General features: G+C 30.7%; 2 protein-coding genes across 2 annotated transcripts; both read right to left on the bottom strand.

Moving 5' to 3' along the window:
- Positions 1-2,982: 2,982 nt before the first annotated feature.
- On the bottom strand, positions 2,983-7,163 carry LOC111705445 (uncharacterized). The gene is made up of 5 exons (XM_023477998.1): positions 7,056-7,163; positions 6,417-6,526; positions 5,642-5,713; positions 4,955-5,144; positions 2,983-3,291 (listed from the first exon to the last, which is right to left on the bottom strand). Exons 2-5 carry the CDS (start codon positions 6,524-6,526, stop codon positions 3,238-3,240), a joined length of 426 nt encoding a protein of 141 aa, XP_023333766.1. The 5' UTR covers positions 7,056-7,163; the 3' UTR covers positions 2,983-3,237.
- Positions 7,164-11,184: 4,021 nt separating this feature from the next.
- LOC111705442 (uncharacterized) lies at positions 11,185-21,426 on the bottom strand. Its single transcript, XM_023477996.1, has 14 exons — positions 21,423-21,426; positions 21,263-21,303; positions 20,073-20,280; positions 19,410-19,598; positions 19,163-19,270; positions 18,554-18,690; positions 17,671-17,715; positions 16,638-16,688; positions 16,020-16,082; positions 15,628-15,704; positions 15,137-15,211; positions 13,936-13,959; positions 12,876-12,926; positions 11,185-12,195 (listed from the first exon to the last, which is right to left on the bottom strand). The coding sequence occupies exons 1-14, from the start codon at positions 21,424-21,426 to the stop codon at positions 12,060-12,062; spliced, it is 1,209 nt and encodes a 402-aa protein (XP_023333764.1). The 3' UTR covers positions 11,185-12,059.
- Positions 21,427-22,232: the final 806 nt, after the last annotated feature.

The following is a 22,232-nucleotide window of genomic DNA, read 5'->3' as shown; positions in this document are numbered from 1 at the left end:
TACATACATATTCTGCTGTTCTGCTTTATATGTATGTTTTGTATAAATCAGGGGTGTAGTCGTGAATTTGTCCAGGGGGGGGGGCTTGCATTTTGTTTTCTTTCCAGGGGAAGGCTCAGCACCCGTGGGGCTGAAAACCCCACTGAAATCCATAGATTTAATTGGTCCAGGGGTAGGGGGGCAAGCCCCTCACTGTTTGTATTAATGGTTTTTATCTGGTTATTTACGTTGAAATAAAGTAGATTGTAAGTTTAATTGAAATCTTTCTATGTTTTTTAATTGTACAGAGTTATTAAGAAGAACAAATATTATTTGAATTTCTATCACGTGACAAAAAAAATCCACTCCCTCACACTACATTAAAAAATAAATAGTCCTACTATTGCAATAAATTTTACCCTTTTCTTAGTTCTGTCCAGCTCCTAGTAATCCTACTACTACCAATACTAGTTTGCCGTTATATACAGGGTGTCCCACGAAACATGACATTTGGTGAAAAGTTTAAAATGTCTTCTTCCATAGTTTGTTAATTGTTCAAACCCCGAGAGAACAATATAAAAATCTTCCTGCCAGCCAAATTATAGTAAAATTGTATTCAAAGTAAAATATATTTGAGTAAAAGATTTTTAAAAACTAAATAAACTGCAAAAAGTCTAAAATATCTTATACAGACACAGTATATGGAAGAAGACATTCAAAACTATTCACAAAGTGTCATGTTTTGTGGGACACCCTGTATATTCTTACAAAAGTAATTTTTGTATTTTAAAGGCCAAATTTTAAAAGTGACTTAAAAAATTTCTGGTGATTTTGGTGTTGAACGCTGGGAAAAATTTGTCGAAATATTCAAGTTGACTTTAGGAGATGTCGGAAAAGACATTACAAACAATATTTAGAGAAATATATTTTTCTCTTTCGAACATCACATCTAACAATATGCCTTCAAACATAATTTGTTGTTTTTTTTAACCATTTTTTTAAACATTTTTTTAAACATTTTTTTAAACATTTTCGTTAAATATTGTCCTTCATGTCAGAAGGAATTGAGTATTTGCCACAAACTCAAATATTCTAGACATTATCTTTAAAACCTGATATTCCAAACTTAGTTTATTAATGATTTCACATAATTCAAAGTTTGTAATCTCGAAGATCTGACATTGTGTTGCAAAGATATAGGGATTAGAATTTGTGGCTTTTCCACAATGTCGCCCTGTCTCGAGAACCTTGGATTATTTAAAATATATTTTTTAACTGAAACTCGGGACGAAATTTAAGAAGTTGAAAAATGTCGTATTCAACAAATATGAGAAAGTTTAGTACATACAGAGCGTCCCATATCATATTAGATTATTTCCGAGCGTTAACGCAAAAATACGGACAGAATACTCGAAAAACCTAGTATTTTCTGCTAGAAAACATTTATAGAAACTTTATACAATTTTAGAAAAAGATTCATTATTTTTAAAATTTTCTGATTAGTCCCTAAAATCACAATTTTGAGCTATAAACGATCTAATATGATGTGGGACACCCTGTACACAAAACTACTCTTCTTTTCATTTATTGACCAACCAAGCTTTTATTAACTGTTTCTCTTTATTTAATCAAATGAATAAAGAATATAATAGTTCGTATACAATCCTAAATTATCCCTTATAAATAAAAAGCGCAATTTGTCACGAAATTGTCACATATTTTTTTGTACATCGAAATTCCTCATTGTTGTTGCTTACTTTCGCAAAATTCTTTTACGCCAAAAAATGCAAAATTTCACGAAAAAGTTTGCGAAATATACGAAAGAAAATTTTTGAGAAAATTTCCATTTTTTCGCAAAAGCTGTCGTTCGCTGGAAACCCAAATCATGAGAGTATATTTGAGCTAGATACAATTAGTTTAACTTCTACTGCTTTGGTTTCCGTCAGTCGCCACCAACAAAATATCGAACAATAGATATTTACTCTTTGGATGAATTATAATTAAGAAATAAAAATCTACTATAGAGAGTATATAAGAAGTATAACTGAACTATACAATGNGGGGAGGATTTTCATAAACACTGACAAGTGAAAATGTCTTTCTTCAAAAATCAAAAGATATTCACTGTTAATTAAAAGTAAGGAACATTTTAGCCTTTCTATTTGTTCTACTATAATTAGATTTGATTAGCTTTGGGAATATTTCCTTGCAACTAATCAATAAAAATATAAAATATAACTTTTTTAACCAATCTTATTGATTTTATGCATTTCGTGATCTATCAAATTCAAATCTTCATTCTTGATTCACTTTGTGTTACAATAAATTTTAAATTATTTTTATGGTCGACAAAGTTACGATTGATCTTAAGTGATCCTTCTAGGTTTTCATGATCTGCATTATAGATCTGGCTCCTCATGATCTATCTAGTTAGCTAGTTCTTTATGCTTAGCTAGCTAGTTCTTTATGCTTTTCATGATCTATCTAGCTAGCTAGTTCTTTATGCTTCTCTTGATCTATCTAGCTAGCTAGTTCTTAATGCTTCTCATGATCTATCTAGTTCTTAATACTCCTCATGATCTACCTAGTTAGCTAGTTCTTAATGCTTCTCGTGATCTATCTAGTTCTTAATACTCCTCATGATCTACCTAGCTAGCTAGTTCTTTATGCTTCTCATGATCTATCTAGTTCTTAATAATCCTCATGATCTATCTATTTCTTAATACTCCTCATGATCTGTCTAGCTAGCTAAAGTTCTTAATACTCCTCATGATCTATCTATTTCTTAATACTCCTCATGATCTACCTAGCTAGCTAGTTCTTTATGCTTCTCATGATCTATCTAGTTCTCAATACTCCTCATGATCTATCTAGCTAGTTATAGTTCTTTATGCTTCTCATGATCTATCTAGCTAGCTGGTTCTTTATGCTTCTTATGACCTATCTAGTTCTTAATACCCTCATGACCTTTAATGGTCTATGTTTGTCTTATAGTTCACCACGGTCAATATAAAATATATATTTCTAAATATAAATTGTTGGAAATAAAAATAGGCAAGCAATCAATCTTTCATCTAATCAATCAATCAAATTTTGATACCAAATAAAATGGATCAATAATTGATTAATGGATTTTTTAAAATTGAATCTCACTGCACAGAGATGACTAGTCAAAATTGAGTGTGTATGCTGGATGAGGAGGGAGGGGGAAGGGAGGGGAGTGGGGGGGAGAGGGAAGGGTATTATTGGAGGAGCTGATTATCCCTGAGCTACAAGCTGCTGCTGCTGCTGCAATAAAACTGCTTGCTCGGCCTAAAAGAATAATATTAAAATAATAAAAATAGATAAAAATCATCCCTCTAATTTAAATAGTTAATCTTTCATTTTTTAATAGAATTGTCTGTTTTCGGTTTTATTTAAACCTTAAAACAAACCGCATAAACATTGAAACATTTAGAATAATAATAAACATTATTTTGTATTATTTATCATCATATTTCAATTAGATTCTAGGTTTTACATATTGTCATAAAACACATTAACAATAGAATAATATTAAAAACGTATNTTTTAAAAAATGATTCTCAAAACAACCTCCCTCAGCAAATATGTTAAGAGATTTTAAAAAATCTTGCCTACAATACAGAAACTTTCATATGACAGATAGCTAAAGTCGAACTCTCATCGTAACGTATAATGTACAGGGTGTCCCAATAAACATGGGAATTGAGTGACAAGATATCGTCTTTTTATATAATTCTTTGGTTTAGTTATAGGGATACTTACTGATACAGCTGTAATCCGTCTGCTAGGTTTACAATTTGTTTATATATGTGTTTTGACTGCATACTTGTACTTAATAAATCAAGAAAATTACAGTATACAATTACAGAGTAAACTTGTCCTCGCTGTTCATCTTGCGGAGACATTATAGACACATCTTTACAGCCATTTACCGTTTTCATTAAATTAACTCTAGCAGACATAAAAATATCATGGCTTTTGAAATCAGTTATCACAATGCTAATTCTTAGCAAACACGCTATCGAATTCAGCAGTGAATTCCCATGTTTATTGGGACACCCTGTGCTAAAAATATCTTAAACGAGATGTATCAGAATTTTTTATGTATTTAAAACGGGGTGCAGATTATGTATGTGTAACGGGGAGCAGATTATGTATGTGTAATGGGGTACAGATTATTTATGTGTAACGGGGTTCAGATTATGTATGTGTAACGACTTGCAGATTATGCATGTGTAACGGGGTGCAGATTATGTATGTGTAACAGGGTGCAGATTATGTATGTGTAACGGGGTGTAGATTATGTTTGTGTAACAGGGTGCAGATTATGTATGTGTAACGGGGTGTAGATTATGTTTGTGTAACAGGGTGCAGATTATGTATGTGTAACGGGGTGTAGATTATGTTTGTGTAACAGGGTGCAGATTATGTATGTTTAACGGGGTGCAGATTATGTATGTGTAACGGGGTGCAGATTCTGTATGTGTAACGAGGTGCAGATTATGTATGTGTAACGGGACGGGGTGCAGATTATGTATGTGTAACAGGGTGCAGATTATATATGTGTAATGACTTGCAGATTATGTATGTGTAACAGGGTGCAGATTATGTATGTTTAACGGGGTGCAGATTATGTATGGGTAACGGGGTGTAGATTATGTATGTGTAACAGGGTGCAGATTCTGTATATGTAACGGGGTGCAGATTATGTATGTGTAACGGGACGGGGTGCAGATTATGTATGTGTAACGGGGTGCAGATTATGTATGCGTAAAAGGGTTCAGATTATGTTTTTGTAACGGGGTGCAGATTATGTATTTGTAACGAATTGTAGATTATGCATGTGTAACGGGGTGCAGATGTATGACAGGCTGCATATGTATTTGTATTGCACAGGCTGCAGAATGAAAGAAACAAAGATAACGAAGGCGCAAAGCACCCTAAATTTGACCTGGTAATGTGCGTATCTGCCGGCATCAAAGTTTGCTGGGGCAAGACCCTGGGCCAAGAGAACGGAAGCCTCTGCGGCAGCATGGGCTGGGAAACCTTCCCTGGAAGCTTCTAGAACAGCGGCCTCGGCAGCTGCGTGGGCCTCAATACCAGGGAGGCTGGATAGAACTCCGTAAGGAGTACCTGAGGATCTAAATAGATATATTGTATACTAGCTGATGTGCCCGTTATTGCCCGTGAAATAAAAAAAATAAAATTTTTTTTTTAAATTTGCATCGAGAAAAAATGACGATTTTTGAATTTAGCAATGTGGGATACCTATGAGTTCCTTCAAAAAAATTCAGCCATAAAGAGAAGAAAGGAGATTAAAAGACAAATAAACATGAAAGGAAGTAAGGAAAAGGAAAGAAAGAGAAGAAAGGAGATTGAAAGACAAATCAACATGAAAGGAAGTGGGAAAAGGAAAGGAAGACACTAAAAGAAAGAGAAAAGGGAAATTCCTGGGAGACGATATAGTTGAATAAATGAAAAGGAAGGAGAATGAAAGAAGGAGGGCCAAAAATATACTTGTTTTAAACATAGAAATGAAAATTTTGAAAAAAGCAATCTGAGTGTGCTTATGTACTTAGGTATTCGGGTATAATGACGTTTAAACAAACAAAAAATGTGCTAAAGAGCTTCTGTTGACCTGAGAAGGGCCTCTTGTGCAGCAATCACTTCAGCAGCTCCGGGCACATTAGGGACCTCAAGGAAGCCAGAACTAAATAAAGTAGATATTTTATGCAGATATAAATGCTTGAAACGATATTGATAACATCACAGGTACTAGAAAATTTCTGTACATTTTTAAACAACGAAAAGAATAATTTCATAAGATTTTTTTTTTGTATCAGAACCGATATTTCTTTTTATGTTTTATATCTCATAATTAAATAGACTGATGGTATATGTAGAAAAAATGTTAGAAAACAACTATAATAAACAAAAGTATAAAATTTTCAGAAATTCATCTATTTAATGTTTGTAATATAAAATTGTTTAATGCTTATATATTACAATTGTTAATCAGCTGTTAAAACAAATTAAAAAAAATATCCTTTTCTTGTTTAAAATTATATCTGCTCTATAATTTACTCTAATCGTTATATGAGGCACAGTTTACCAATTACAGATTTTTGCTTTAATTATTAAACCTAAATAAATTATATTTTAAGACAAAAATGTATGCTTAATTAAATACGGGTTGGAAAACAGTGGAAAAGTATTTTCCAAAATGCCAATTTCAAAATTTCCAAAAAAAAATATTTTCCCAAAAAGACTTTTTCAATAAAAAAAACAGTTTGGACGGGTTTAAGAATAGCTTTGCCAGCTCTCAGAGCTATTTATACAGCTCTCAGAATAGCTAGAACAACCCTCAGCGCAGCTTGGATAACTCTTAGAGCAGCTTCTCTTTCCTTTCTTACCTGGCATCACAGTATGGGTAGTTAGGACAGGCAGCAGCAGTAAGTCCAGCTGGTAGCTGAGGAGCAGCAAAACTGGAAGCAGCAAAACACAGAACAATCAGGGAATTCATCTACACAAACGATAATAAGACAAGAAAAGGAAAAGTAAAAATTTTCTTTTTTGAAATGCAATGTATTTAAATTTGTCACAGGGCAACTTGATTAGTTTCTTTAAGCTATACTATTTGCTTTAAAACTACATCAAATACAAAAAAATATTACTTAAAAGTATTCCTGTTACAACATACACATTTTTGTATGGTTCTACTGTATTTAAGAAATACAAATTTTGAGTAAAATTTGTGAAATTTTAGAAAACAAATTTCATAATAGAGAGAAACACCCTTGGCACTTCGAGCTATCCAATTTTTACATTAGTCTCCGAAGCTTTAAAAATTATTCTTTTAATAATAATAATAATAATAATAAAAATAATAATAATGATAATAATAATAACAATAATAATAATAATAATAATTATAATAATAATAACAATAATAATAATAATAATCAATAATGATTATAAAAATGATAAATATAGTTTAAATAATGTTTGTAAAAACTTTAAAATAACTGCATTGTTTGGGATTATGAGCTGACCTTGAAATTATTGAAGGTTAGCAGCTCAGAGTTAAATCTGCCAGCAAACTGGGGAAATAAACCGGGAGATCAACTTTTATACCAAAACTCGGGCAAACTGGACCAGAGTGAAACATAGGGGCAAGGGGGGAGGGACTTTTTATTGGACAAAATAGATTTTTTTTGGAGGCAAAGAAACATTTGTCAAAGTTTTATCTGAATTAATGTTTTTTTCGAATAAAACTATATTGTATATCCCGCCCCTTTAATCATTGTATACATCTAGTATCAGGTTCAACCGCTCTCGGTGTTCACTGTTCAGCGTTTAACCTGGCTAACTGCAAAGAATACACAGTTAACCTTTATGTTTCTGTCCTAAGGGTTAATTCTGGCCACAACAAAAATGGTGTTTTCTTTAGTAGGCATCAATTGAAGTCTGAATTTGTTAACATTTCTATCATTTTAATTTTAATGGAGTAAATATTGAATTGTTAAATGCTTCATTCCTGTACAAGAATGTATACATGTACAAGGATGTATACATGTACAAACCAAAATTTACCGTTTCTAAATCTTAACAAAAAAGTAATTTCTGCATAACTCAGAAACCTCTTGACCGATTTTTCTCAAATTTTGATTGGGAAAAAAACTCTATATAGAACCATGTGAATGTTTTTATTAAGGCTGGTTTTAAAGATGGTTGACTTTAACTAGGGCAAACTTAGTTTATACATATAAAATCATGGGTTCCCAAGCTTGTAATACAATATGGCTCATGTGCTATTCTCACGTGTTATATTATGAATAAGAAAATCATCCCAAAAGTTGTTAAAAAAGATTTACGTTAACAAATGAAAGCAGAGATTTTAAATTGTATAACAATATTAACAAAGAAAGAATTTAAATTTTTTTTATCTATTTGAAATTATGTTTTGCATGAAGTTTGTATAGCTAGGAGAGTTATAGATGGATGCTGAAAGGGAGTGTCTGGCTAGACATGGTAGTTGAGCTGAGAATGCAGTAGTGTAGAGAAATTGTTTAGGATTCATTTAAGACGTTTTTTCGGTAAACTCTACAGTAAACTAATTGTATGTTTATGTTTTCATATTTACTAATCTAATAAGTTTACTGTAGATTTTTTGTTACATTTTTTGTAGTCTTTATTAAATAATTTTTAAAAAATGATTCTCAAAAATGTATCCCTCTTAAACGAACGATCTATAATAAAGATTGAATTTGCGCTCTTGTTAAACAAATATGCAACGAAAACGAAATCAGTGTTTGTCTCAAATGAATATTAAACAAATTCTCTACAATTCTACATTTTCAGCTCAACTGCCATGTCTTGCCAGTCACTCCCTTTAACTAGTGGACAACCCAATTTTTCAGAATATAGTCTCTTTAGTTTGGAATTAAGTAAATACACTATATATTCTGAGTTGAAAACTTGAGAATTGTGGATATCGAGATCAATGATTTATCTCCTCTTTTCATTGATCTTCAGACTAATTTAATTTTACATTGATATCCGAGAAATTGTCTAGACTGCAACCAATCAGAATGCTGATTGTAGAAACCAAACAGCCAATCAGAAGCTAAGAAAATTCAACATTTTGGCGCGTAATCAATGAGAGAACTCTCTGCCTTATCCGAATATCCAATGTGGACACTTTTGATTTCATGCTTAATCCACTCTTTTTTGGATATAGTAGAGAAAAATCAAAAACCGGTTTTTTAAAACTAAGAGTCCTTCCCGTTTTTGTAAAGTAATTATATTAATCTTAAATGGCGCACAGAAATTTCAAATTTATCGGCTTCTTATGCGCGACTCTGATTGGTTGAATTTTATACACTTTTCAGGATACAATTACAAGATTAAGTTAGTCTCGAGATTAAGAAAAAGAGAGGATTAAGCATTGATCTTGATATCCACCATTCTAAAGTTTTCAATTCCAGCTCAGTTCTGTTTTCTTAAAACTTCTGTGTCCGAATTTAATGAATTTGTGCCGCGTCTTAAATCCTCCAAAAACCGGTTTCAATTGAGCGCCGGCTTAACTCTTGAAGCAATGAACACGATTTTAAGTGAAACCAACCATATTTGAGCCGCGACTTAAATTGAAGCCGCGGCTCAAATTCTTTAAATTCGGCCTCTGGTTACTAATCCGTCTTCATCAGAAAGAGAAAAAAATGCCCTGGCATGGTTGAAATGAAAGTAATGGAGAGAATAACAGTTGAATGAGCCCTGTGAGATCTATGAGAGAATATAACCCCTATACAGTGAAAACCAGAAAACAATATAATTCTACTCGTCTTTAATTTTTAATGATTTGCCGCACAAGATTTTCTAATTTGCAACTAAACTATGTCTAAAACATTTCCCTGGGAAAGTTTAGCGATATATCAATTGCAACAATTGCAAATTACAAACTCGATGAAGACATTTCTCAAGTAAAATTTATTAATTTTTTTAGAATTTTACTTCAAATTTTTTCTTTTAGAAAACTTTATGTAAATATTTTCTCAAATTTTAGAAACCTGATTTTTTAAGCATGAAAAAATAAATATAAAGATATTTTTACTTGATGTAATCAAAATATTTTTTTATTACCACAGGCTTTTAGGGCGCTTCGCGCCCATCGTCTATTTTAATTTCAAGCCTCTTATATTTGTACGATATAAAACAAACAAAAAAAAGTTCACAGATAATTGAAGATACTTTTTTTGTGGATTTTTTAAACATTACAAAAATCTAAATTATTTTGAGATAACTTTTTGAAATTCATAAACCTTCCTAAGAAGAGAATGTTTTGAATTTCTAGAATGTAACCAATTAAAAATCTAAAAAAGAAGCAATTATATATGAAGCTTATATAGGTCCCAGTTTTGTCGTATGCATTTAACCTTCTTCTGTTCAGGAAAGTGCATGATATAGAAGTTCAAACTCAAAGGGTGCATGCTATTCAGAATCAGACATTCCTTGTTTTCTTTTAATGGAGAGGGTCACTTTATAGTCAATTTATCTTTCGTAGCGTTTAAAAATAAGTCCACCTTTTTGATTATGTTTTTATTTAATTTTTTTCACTTCAATTTTCCTAACTATTGGTATTCTTGTTTTCGTCAATATTTGTTGAAGCAGTGCAGTGCAAAGAGAATTTTAAATGACGCAATTAAATGACGGAATTTGATAATGAATAAATGACGGAAACATGAATGACGGAATTAGATTCTACTCAAAACACAAACTGTGGGGCCAGTTATAAAGATAAAGTTGTTTATCTAAACTTCAGTTCAGGAAAATCATGAATGGGAAAATTCAAACGTTCTTTAATCTTGTATTAGGCCCACAAATAATATTTTTTCATAAACAAAATGGTTGAATAGCGAGAACAAGGGAAAAAAAAAAATTTGTTAATCTCATTTTAGACAAATATGTATAAAATTTTTGATTTTTTTTGAAAATCTGATCATTTAAAAAATATTTTTTACTCAAAATTAGATGAGTAGAAAAACAAAAGTGCGGGAATACATATTTTCTATCGCAACTTAAATCCTAAATCAGATGAGTAGTTTCGGAGAAAATGTGCGAAATTAAATCAAGAAAATCCGCAATTTTATTTATGAAAAAATCATTTTTATGATTTTTCTTCTTTCTAAATTCTTTTTTTGATAAAAATTGTTAAGAAAGGTACTTTCTACATTTTAACAATAGGAAAATACGCATAAAAGAGTGTATTATTAAAAAAATGTTGATTTCTGTAGTTGATCCATAAATCAACAATTAAGGAACAAACTCAAAAGCTCACAAGTCAAATGTCAATAAATGTTTGTTTTTTTACAAACATTAATCGAGTTCAATTGTTTGTTTTTGAGACACCCTGTAAAATTTATGTTATTTTTAGTAAGGTTAAAATCAACTTATTCACATATCCTATATATTCAGGCTTTCCGTTGGGCGTTTTCCGTAATTATACAAAATGTCAACTTCCGGTACCGTAGAAATTTTTAATTGTTAACACGTGCAGAAAAAGGGATTTGTTTTATCATACAAACAAAGAAGCCTTAATTCAAAAAAGGTGCATATAAAAAGAAGTCTTGTCCAAAAAAATAAAAAAGTTTAAATTTAAATAATGATAAAATTTTATTTTACTATTTTATTTATCCTAAAAAATAAATATTTAGTGATTAAAATAAATACTTTGATAACAAAAACATTTCACTTCATTGTACAAAAAGTATACAATAATAAAAAATTCAGGGTGGCCCCAAAAAACGGGATTAGTTTTTTTAGCATTTTAAATCGTTTTAAAAGACACAAAAATGTGAGCTTTGGAATTTTTTTTTTAATTTTAGAGGGGCCCTTTAAGTATTTTTTTTCGTTTGATGCTTCCAATCGGTGTAAAACTATGTCGAATATTCGAAAATATCGATCCTGCATGCCCAGGTTGTTAAGGAGACAACCAAAGATCTTAAACACAAAGATTTTTTTCTATGGGGAGAAACTTGAGAAATAAATAAAGAATTTAGCATGGCAGTAAATGGGTGTCATTTAGAGAAACAATTAAAAATATGGACTACTGGAATCAAATCATGTATTTATTACTTAAATAAAAACATTCTGCAATATCCATTTCTATGAAAATTTTAAGGATTATTAATTGTTCAAAGTTAACAGAGAGATTTTCGAATATTCGGCAAAAAAAATAAATTCAAATCTGCATGCATGCTACAACACTCCTGCTTTTAAAACAGATTTGAATCCGTTTTTTTTGGGCCAGTATATAACTATATGGTTTTATCATTCAATTTGATTAAAAGGATATAAGTAACATGACACACACCTGTCACCAAAGCATCAGCCATTCACAAAAGTATAGTTTAATATCTTGATGCATTCTTTCATATAACTGTTCAATGCAACATTTTATATATCATTTTCTTGTTTATGATATATTTAATATGGTATTTTGGCAGCAATTTGTGGATTTCAGTTAAATTGCAAAATCTTGAATTGTAGTCGGGTTTATTCTAGTTTTGACTGTCTTCGTCAAGAAGTTTAGAAAGAAAGTTTTTTAATCTTCTCTCCGACAAATTTTTTCGCTGCCTGCTCCCACTGCCGCGTTCACGCTCAGAAGAATCGTCAAGGCTGTCGTCTTCGCTCTCACTGATTAAAACCCAGAATCACACTTAAACTTTTACCTATTTTTGAGCTAAAAATATTTATTAATTGAAATGTTAAATTCTGACAATTTAATTCGATGTCTCTGTAGCATATATCCTCGAGTCACTTTTGCAGAGAAACCAGAATTAGAAATGAACAATTTTTCAGATAAGAAGAAAAGGATTTCTCTCTCATTCTTTGTCATGTATTCAGTATTCCAAGGTGCCGTTGGAAATGCTGCTGTTAAAATAATCAATGTTCTAATGTAAGGAAAGTTAATTGCCGTTGCGTATACTCTGAGTACGTATTGAAACCAGTTCTCTCTGGAAGGAATTTGTAAACAAGAATAGATGCATCAGTGTTCCTCTAGTATCCGAGGAGGACAAAACCATTGAATTTTGATAGTTTTGATAATTCACACAACAGTTTCGTATGACCAGAATATTTCATTGATTTTTTATGTGAAAGATTGATACTATGTCAGGCTGTGTCATCCGTCTTGTGTTTACATTACCGCCCAGAGACAGTACACTGCAGTACAAAAGATGCGTACACCTCTAAAATAACTTTCCTTGCATTATAACCTTGAAATAATGTGTCATTTGAAAAGCGTCAACTGAGGACCCGGCTTTAATAAAATACACAATTATAAAAAAAACATAATAAAAAGTGTGATTATGTTCCTGTTATTTGAATCATCTAGCTTTTGTGCCCGACCAGATCGTAGTTTTGAACTAGAAACCAAACATGTTATTTTTATCATGTTAGATACTTTCCCAAAGGATTTTTCCCAAGTGGCAATATTCCAAATGTACAATTTCCAAAGCGGCAAATTCCTATGTCTATCCTAGACACAGTACTCGGCCCCATTGCGCCTCAGAGCGCCTAACCTAACCTTTGAGAGGTTGCCGCTTGGGAAATTGTCACTTGGGAAGTCGCCCTTGGGAAATTGCCTTTGGGAAAGTATCTAACACCATTTATATTGAATTTATACTTTTATCGAGTAAATTCCACTCTATATACATTCAAAACATTTGGCTTCTTTGATATTAGGATTAAGTATAATATACTTCAAAGATACACATAAAAGTACGAAAAAAGCTTTGTTTCTAAAAAATCGACATTTTATTATACTGTTGATGTTCGTATAATAATTAGTATTTAAACTAGAGATAGTAAAAGACAATTTTGGAAATGAAAAACTCAACTTAAACTTAAATTCTATGAGATGAAAAAAGAACAAAGGTCCAGAAAATAATTATGAAATTTCTGTTATGAAAAAAAAAGTAGGAGTACAATTGTAAACTATATAATAAAGCTCTTAGTTCATATGTGTTTGCTATGGCTGGACAAACGGCTGAATCAATTGGACTGAATTTTAGTGAGGAATCTTGGGGATGACATAAGTTTTTGTTCACTGGAAACCCTAATATTAAGCAATAAGCATTAAGTGCATGCAAATTTACTAAAGTTAAATCAATTAAAATTATTATTCATATTTTTTTAAGCAATCACTGTATATCTTTTTAAAATATAATTTGAATAAATTTGGTTGATAAACAACTTTAATTGAAAGTACGCAATACTGTTGACAAATCTGTAAGCGTAAATATAATTTATGATATATTATAATATATATGTTGTATGATTTTGTTTAGGGATAAAAATAAATTAAATTTTCGAGTGGTATAATTTTCAATATAATTTCTAAAATAATATTGAAAATATCTGTTATATGTATACCTCAGTCTTTCAGAACCATCCACCCTGGAATTAATAATAGTCAATTTATATTTTCTATAAAACAGAATTCATCCATTCATTGATTAGTAGATTAATTAATTTCATGCAAATATGATCAATCATTATATTAAGGCATAGATTTATTTTAAATTTTTATATAAAAATCAAAAACTAAACATCATTTAATAAAAACGAAAACCAAGAAAATCAAGTCAATTAAGTGTATTGAAGAACTGTCTTTAATTAATTCCACGAAAAAAGACTTAATTAGTTGTAAAAAATTAGTTATTTGTGACTCACTTGTGAGCGAACTATAACTGAAAATAATAAGTCAGTTATGGGAAAAAGTTTAAAAGAAAAAAACAATGACAGAATTTCTGTTCAAATCAATGACGAAAATATCTTATCTTTGATTCAAGTTTAAACAATATTCGTTCATAGTTTTAGATATTCAATTTAATTTATTTTTCAGACATACTGGAAAAAGGATATTTAAAGTTATAATAGATTATTTTGTTCAAAATCTTATTTTGAGGAAAGCTATAACCTAATATATATGTTGCATAATATATTAAACTTTAGTTCAAGCAAAGACTCCCAACCAAAGCATATCTTAGTCGGTTTTATTTTAATTACAAAATAAATATTTTTTAATAAATAATTTAATAATAAATAAATATACATAAAATATTTATAAATAAATATTATATATTTTAGCTCAAAGAATTGTTATTCAGAGTCCGAGTTTAATGAATTTGAGCCGCGTCTCAAATCCGCCCAAAACCAATTTCAATTGAGCCCCGGCTTAAATCTTGGAACATTGAATACAACTTTAAGTGGAACCAACCATATTTGAGCTGCGTCTCAAATTCTTTGAATTCGGCCTCAGGTCAATCTATATTAATGATTAGTAGAAAACTGTAGCCTGTATTTTTTAGAAGCTTTATATAAATTTAAGATTTAAATATTATTTAAAATTATATTTTTAACGTAGTTTCAAGTTGCCTTTAAACAAATAGGTTGTATATGTGAAGGGTAAAATGAAACTATGTTGAAAATCCGATCTGAGCTTTTTTAATTCTTTGAATTAAATAAGTTTTCTTTTTCCAGAATAAGAATATTGTAAATAAACTTATAAAGCATACAGTTTTTTTTAATTTAATAATAATCCCTAGCTTGATTCCAAGTCATATAAACTTACCCTGAAACAATTGGTATTTTTGCAACAACCTCAGATGTACTTTTCAAAGGTCTGTTTCCGTTTACAGAGTAGGTTCTAAACACAGAACAGAGAATATGAATAGAAAGAAATTTAAACAATCCCTCGGTATGAATTATGTCAGTCCCTTCTAGCCTGAAAGGTAGTTCAAAGTGTACAATTCATGTGAATGTTCACAAATTATACACAGTACATCACACTAATACATAATGTGTTAAGTACACCTGCAGTATGGGAACAGTAAAACAAAATGGCCGTTTTATACTTTTATCGAGTAAATTCCACTCTATATACAATCTATTTTCTTTGGTTTTAAAACAAAAGTATAGATACCTTTTAACATTCACGGAAAATTCTTTATATTATCAAAATTTCAAATAATCTAAATAATTTCAGTTTCATTAAAGATCAAAAAATTCTTAAACCCTTCATTGCGAAAAAAAACCCAGTTTTTAAAGTTTTTAAAAACTTACTCTCCGTAGGAGCTAATGATCACATCTCTGTTTATATCAATACTTGTACAAACTTGAATTGGAACAGATTCTTCAACCTAAAATATTTGCTTTTAAGATTTAACTTTAAATTTAAAAAATATAAAAAATATTGAAAAAAATATTAATTGTTAATATGTTGCAAATTTTCCTTAAAAATTAAGTTCGTTTTGTTTCATAACAGTTTAGTCGTCTTTACATCATGCTCACTGTAAATATCGTCTTTATATCTCATAATTTTTAAATTTCATTTTTACCTATCGTCTTTTTAAATATCGTCTGTATAAATTGTAATTTGAAATGTCATCTTTATATATCACCAGTTTTAAATGTCGTCTTCATATATTATCAGTTTTAAATGTCGTCTATGTTACCTCGGCACATTCTAATCTCACAACATCCTTGCATTCCTCCTCTGCTACGAGGAAAGGGATTTCCTGTACAATTTTATCTTTTATAATTTTAAAGATGAAAATTAATTTAATCTTATAAATAATGGATACTACAATGATAGAATATAATTATTAAATATATACTTGATGAACATTATATTACATAATTTATCTAATTACATTATCTGTTTTATAACCCTCCTGCAGAACAGATACAAAAAGTTACTCCCACCGTTTACCCGCACTTAAACGATTTTACCGGGAAACTAAATTTTCGCTATTAAAGTCGACCAAGCTAAGAACATTACCGATCAATATTTGAATCAGATAATGAAACAGACAGACGGACAGAAATACAACGTTATATTTATAGATTATCTTTAAAAGCATCTAATTAATCCTACTATGGTTCTTATGAATTATTCTATTCTAAACCTATGAAGATATTTAATTCATTAGTTAACTTATCTAAAGAATAAATTGTGCCTTAAATGTTAAACTTTTATTATTTAATAAAATTAGTAATGTCATTTTTAATAAAATTAGTATAATGTCGTTTTTTTGAAAATATTTTTTTGTTCAAATTTGAAATAAACAAACCTTTAAAAAATCCATACACTCCTCTATTGGAACAGTGTCACATAAGGGTTCCTGGGGAATAAAAAAAATAATAATGATAGTAATAATGATATTATTATTTAATTAAATAATTTATCAAATAAGTACATTAAAGATATTGTATTGTACGCTAGAAAACCTGGGACGGAATTTTATGAAATTGAGAAGTAGCTGAACTACCTACGGTCGATTCAAATCCTAAATCAAAAAATTTAAAATAAAAAAATTCATAAGGATTTGAATCGATGTTTCAGAATTTGAACCAGTGGTAGGTAGGTTCAGCCACCTATTTACGATAATCTTATTTTAATAATCAACTTCAGCACGTCATTATCAAAAACTTATAGTCTCTGGTTTGTAAGAATATGCTATGACATTTTTGTTCTTTCAAGATAAATATTTGCAGAAATACTGCAGCATTAATATTGTTCTTTTAATCGACCTATATGCACAATCTTAAATTTTTATCATGAAAAGGCCCGACACAGGAATGTGTTTTCAAGTTTCTTAAACAAATAAAAAAGATTACATAAAGATTAGAACAGTTCCGACGTTTTTGTTTGCTGTTTAATTTGAGATCATTCATAATATTCATTAATTGAAGCTATTTTCACATCGTAAGACGTCAAATAATCATGATGTCCAAAAATGTCTTCGAGAGGCCCAACACAAGAGTTTGAACCATTTCATCAAACAATAACTTCCGTGAACCATGTTTATTATAAACTAACTAGAGTGCCCGGCGTTTCCCGTGGAATTAAAAAAAGAGAATTGTAAAAAAAAAAATTTTTTGAAGAATTTGTTTTAGCCATGGGTCCCTCAAAAAAGTTTAGCCAGCTGATCAAGATGATCAAAATTTAAAAAAATTGTATAAATATTCTTAAAATAAATTTTTTTAATGTTTATTAAGATAGATTATTAAAGTATATGTATATAAATGTTGACTATAGCTGGTCAAACGACAGGACCAAATTGTTGACATTTTTTTAGGGAACCCAGCTAGTATTATAAATACCTTACAAGTTTCCTCGGGAACTTTTAGAGTTATCTTCTCAGGAACCTTGAAAATATCAAATTCAAAAGCTCTCTGATTATTTAAAGCTTAAAGGGAGAGACCGGCTAGACATGGTAGTTGAGCTGAAAGTGCAGTATTGTAGAGGAAATTTTAGGATTCATTTGATACCAATGAAAGATTTTTACGGTGTTCTTCAAAATTCATGCGTTTAGAAAGTTGTAAATCCGTAAGACAGAAAACGCATTCTTTACACGCATATGCTATAAATATTAAACATCTACTCACGTAATTTAAAGGCGCAGTTTTCAATATATAAATGCGTCCAATAAATGACGCAGTAGGGCTGCATATTTTCTTATCTTATAATAACACATATTGTATAATCTTAAATATCAATTATTTCAAAGATCGTCTTGCTTCATTGTGCAATGTCGTCTTCCCTATTTTATAAATATATAGATTATAGAGAGAGAGAAAGCTGAACAATTTGAAATCCTAAAAAAATTGCCTTATAGAAGGTTAAAATGTCAATTTCCTACAGTGATGACCAGACAACTGTGGAATAGAAAGACGACATTATCTCAACCCAGGAAACATTTTTACCGACTTTATGTGCCGATAGCGAAGTTTTCGGGTAAATAAATCTGGACTTTATATGTTCGCCATCGGTTTGTCGGAGACTAAATGTTTGCAGGGTTTTTACTTAAGTGTATGCTGTTACAAAGCAAATAGTTTTACTAGTAACTTATGAAATCAATTATTAAGTGAATGGGTCTATTTACAGTTGCACATTTGCTCTGTCTCGTGTTTATTGGACTACTCAAAGTCTTAGCTTGAATTTAAAAGTCGTTAAAAGTCTTTCTTTGGATTTAAATTAGAATACCTTTACACAATGCTGCGTTATAACAGATCTGCAGCCAGGGGGGGCAGGCAGCTCCGCCTGGTGGATAGAATGAGGAGGCGGAGGAGGCGGAGAATCTGGGATTGGCGGAAGGATAGGGGCTTGGGTCTGGCTACCAACTGTTAAAGGAAAGGATAAAAAACAGGATTAAGTCTAGGATTTATTTTGTGGATAAAAGGGAAAAGTCAAGAAACAGATCAAGAACCATAAATCATGTGACATTAAAATTATAATTATAAAATTATTCGATTTTTTTATGAAGCAAAAAAATTGCGAGTAATTTATAAAATCACCTATTTAGTGAAATGATACATGTTCATGGGAATATTTAAATTCATAAATTGAGTCTAACAGTCGTCTTACTACTATTCTGGAGTTTTCTGGTTCTCACTGTAACAACTTTGAAATTGGAGATAATTGGAGATAAGCGGCCTTTGGTTCGGTAAAGAAAAGAAATAAAACAGTTCAAAGCTTCTGCAGAAAACCATCAATGTAAGAAAAAAATATAAATAATTACTCCATTGCCTTAATTGTCTTTATATTCAATTCAATGATACTTACCTATTATTATATTATTATATTCAATAATACCTAGCTGGCGAAGTTGGTCAACTAGAATCTGTGCCTGCTGGGCAGGAGAAACCGGTTCCTCCTGCAGTTCAGATAGCTGTTCCAGTGCTTTACCCAGCCGGCCTTCCTCTAAACCAGTTGTAATCAGCCCACCTGGGGTTAGCATACCTGGAGTAGCCTACTTTGAGACAACATTTTAAAATTTGAAAACAAAAACTTTATAAATTTTACAACTGTTGTTCACTGTAAAAATTGAATTAAAGCACACCTGGAGGTCCTTGAGGGGTCTGAAGGTCAAACTGGTTAAAACTGGTTTGCTGTGACAGCTGATTAAACTGAGGCTGAGGTGTTTGCTGGTTTAAACCGGTTTGTCCAGTTCTCTGTCGAAGCAGCTGCACAACAAGCTGTCGAATTAGGTCAGCGTTCTGGTCAGAAGCTGAGATAGAGCTTCCTAAAACTGTAAAAAAGAACTACAGAGAAAATGTAACCATTGATTATGTTTAGTGTAGTGCTTGCTACAATTATAATAACAAAACTCAAGTTTTCCGATTCGCGAATGCCAATCAAACCATATATTACATATATGTAAATGAGACCCAAAAAAAACTATGAAAAAGTAAGATTTAAAATCTTAAATGTATGTTTATGTTGTTAAAAATTAAATAGCTTCAGTTTAAGTAAAATGGGTGTGTTTACCTGAAGGTTGTACACAACCTTGGTATAACTGCATAATTGTTTTTTTTTTTAATGTTAATTGCACTTTTTCAAATAATAACTTAAGTCGTCTTCGTATTCCACAGTTTGATAGGTTCCAGTGTAGACGAGAAAAGGCAAACATTCATAATCATTGAATTTTTAAGTTAATATTATATATATATATATATATATATATATATATATATATATATATATATATATTACCAAAAATTACCTTGTCGCTGTCGTTTGAATCTCCTGCGTGGTAGAGCAGAGACGACTACAGCAGGTGCCCTTACTTGAGGTGATGGAGTTGGGGAAGCATATCCGCCGTGATTTGCAGGGGTTGGGGAAGCATATCCGCCATGAGTTGCAGGGGTGGGGGAAGCATATCCGCTGTGGGGTGCAGGGGTTGGGGTTGCTTTTTTTCCTCTTTTAAGCACCTAATAACAGGTTCTATAGATTTTCATACTTTTTTATGTTAAAACAACAAAAAGTAAAAAGGTTTGTGCAAAAATTGCAAAGGAATTTTATTATTTTATATTATTATTATGGTTTAGCAGAACACATGTTTTCCTTAACAGCATCTAAAGAAATAATTAATTACTTGATTACATTCTATATTTTTATTGTGTGTAATAAATGTGTACCTCTTGAAATATATTCTTGGTCTGGATTTAATTCAGAGTCAGATAAATATCTATTCTTTTCTTCGCTGTATATTTATTATATCAGTTGTAACCAAATAAAAACATGGAATTCTTTTCAACCTATTCGATCTTATTATTATAAAATTTCGAAATGTGTAAGTGATTATTACAAAAAATGTGTCCTGAGCTGAAAACTTTAGAATGGTGGATATCGAGATGAATGCGTGATCCTCTCTTTTTCTTAATATCGAAACTAATTTAGTCTCTTGATGAATATTAGAGATGCGCTCTTTAACTTTTAAAAACCTGGTTTTTAATTTTCCCACATTTGCGGTGTCATGTCAATAGGACTAATAATCAATTGAACGAACATAAGTTTTGGATTAATGTTTATTTAGACTATTGTTCAAAAGGACTATAGTCCTCAAATGTGATAAAATAAGATTTTTTATAAGTTCATATATTAATAGGTTGAATTTATATTTAATCAAATGCTATAAAAGCCGGCTTGTGAACAGCTGACTTTAGTCCAATCGATATAGCATCGTCCAATCGATATAGCATCGTATCTGTATTTGAAATCAAGCGGATCTTTATTACGTGTAGTAGGGAATGTTATATCCAGGAAGAGCGGATTAAAAAGAAACTTAAAAGTTTCCAAAATAAATATTCAGATTAAGTGATCAGGATTAAGGGTATCCAATGTTTTCAGCTCTGAACAACTAAAAGGTGACAATTGCATTATTTCTATTTAGTGTAATAAAACGCATCTTACATGAACAGGAGTTGGAACAGGAACAGGAACAGGGACAGGAACTAAAGGAAAAGGAAATAAAGTAAAATATAATATCTAAAACCGAACTTGATGAATCAACTAGAGGCTGATACTAAGAAAAGCTCCTTGAGTTCTCACTTGTAATCTCATGCAATTTGACTCATTCTTTGTTTTATATGTAAATTTAAATGAATTATTAAATATTCAAATAAATGTCGTCTTTGTAAACGATCCTCTCTTTGAAACAATTCCATACATCTATAAAATGTGCAGTTTATTACAGAAAAGTTAGAATCAATGAAAAATTAAACCCCCGATGTATTCACTGATAAAATGATAATGATAAGAAATTTTAATAAATGAATGTTAAGTTTATTTTCTGTCCCTGAATAATGCTCTTCACACACATGTTGAACCAGATTATGACATTCATCGCGGAGAATAGTATCCTCACTCAACCTAGGCAGGGGACTTGATATATACTCGAGGCCGAATTTAAAGAATTTAAACCACATCGCTGAATTGCTGAACCCCCATAAACCGGTTCCATTGAGCGCCAGCTCAAATCTCGAAAAACTGAATACAAGTTCTAGTGGAACCAACTATGTTTGAGCCGCGGCTCATATTCTTTAAATTCGTATTCCGGGAATTCTATACAAGAGGTATTTATAAACATATATCTTAAATAAAATGTTTTTATTCATTTATTAATTTAAAGTTAGAAAAGTATAGGCTTTTCAGCTTTTCCCTTTGTTGACAAAATTACAAAATACAAAATTACCCTTCTCGTTTTTAATACAAAAATCAAAATATTCATTATTTTCCACAATTGAGCGAACAACCCCCTGAATAAAACATCATGGGAAAAATAATTATCCTAATTCTTTATCTATAATGCAGTAAATCTGCCCCTCTAGTAAAAGTAAATTCTATATGAAGCATGAAGTCTGACCACGTCAACCTTGTTGCA

Source organism: Eurytemora carolleeae, unplaced genomic scaffold (assembly GCF_000591075.1).
Source record: "Eurytemora carolleeae unplaced genomic scaffold, Eaff_2.0 scaffold489, whole genome shotgun sequence".
NCBI lineage: Eukaryota > Metazoa > Arthropoda > Copepoda > Calanoida > Temoridae > Eurytemora > Eurytemora carolleeae.
The sequence above is the reverse complement of the archived record's forward strand: the minus strand, read 5'-3'. Positions and strand labels throughout refer to the sequence as shown.

What these genes read in the sequence shown, in the direction of transcription:
- LOC111705445 (XM_023477998.1), bottom strand. Translation starts at nt 6,526, where the DNA reads ATGAATTCCCTGATTGTTCTGTGTTTTGCTGCTTCCAGTTTTGCTGCT. An exon ending in TACCCATACTGTGATGCCAG is followed by an intron (nt 5,714 to 6,416) that starts GTAAGAAAGGAA and finishes TACTTTATTTAG; the next exon opens with TTCTGGCTTCCTTGAGGTCC. An exon ending in GCAGATACGCACATTACCAG is followed by an intron (nt 3,292 to 4,954) that starts GTCAAATTTAGG and finishes TTATTCTTTTAG; the next exon opens with GCCGAGCAAGCAGTTTTATT.
- LOC111705442 (XM_023477996.1), bottom strand. An exon ending in AGTGTATGGATTTTTTAAAG is followed by an intron (nt 16,083 to 16,637) that starts GTTTGTTTATTT and finishes AAAATTGTACAG; the next exon opens with GAAATCCCTTTCCTCGTAGC. An exon ending in AAAATACCAATTGTTTCAGG is followed by an intron (nt 13,960 to 15,136) that starts GTAAGTTTATAT and finishes TATTAATTCCAG; the next exon opens with GGTGGATGGTTCTGAAAGAC.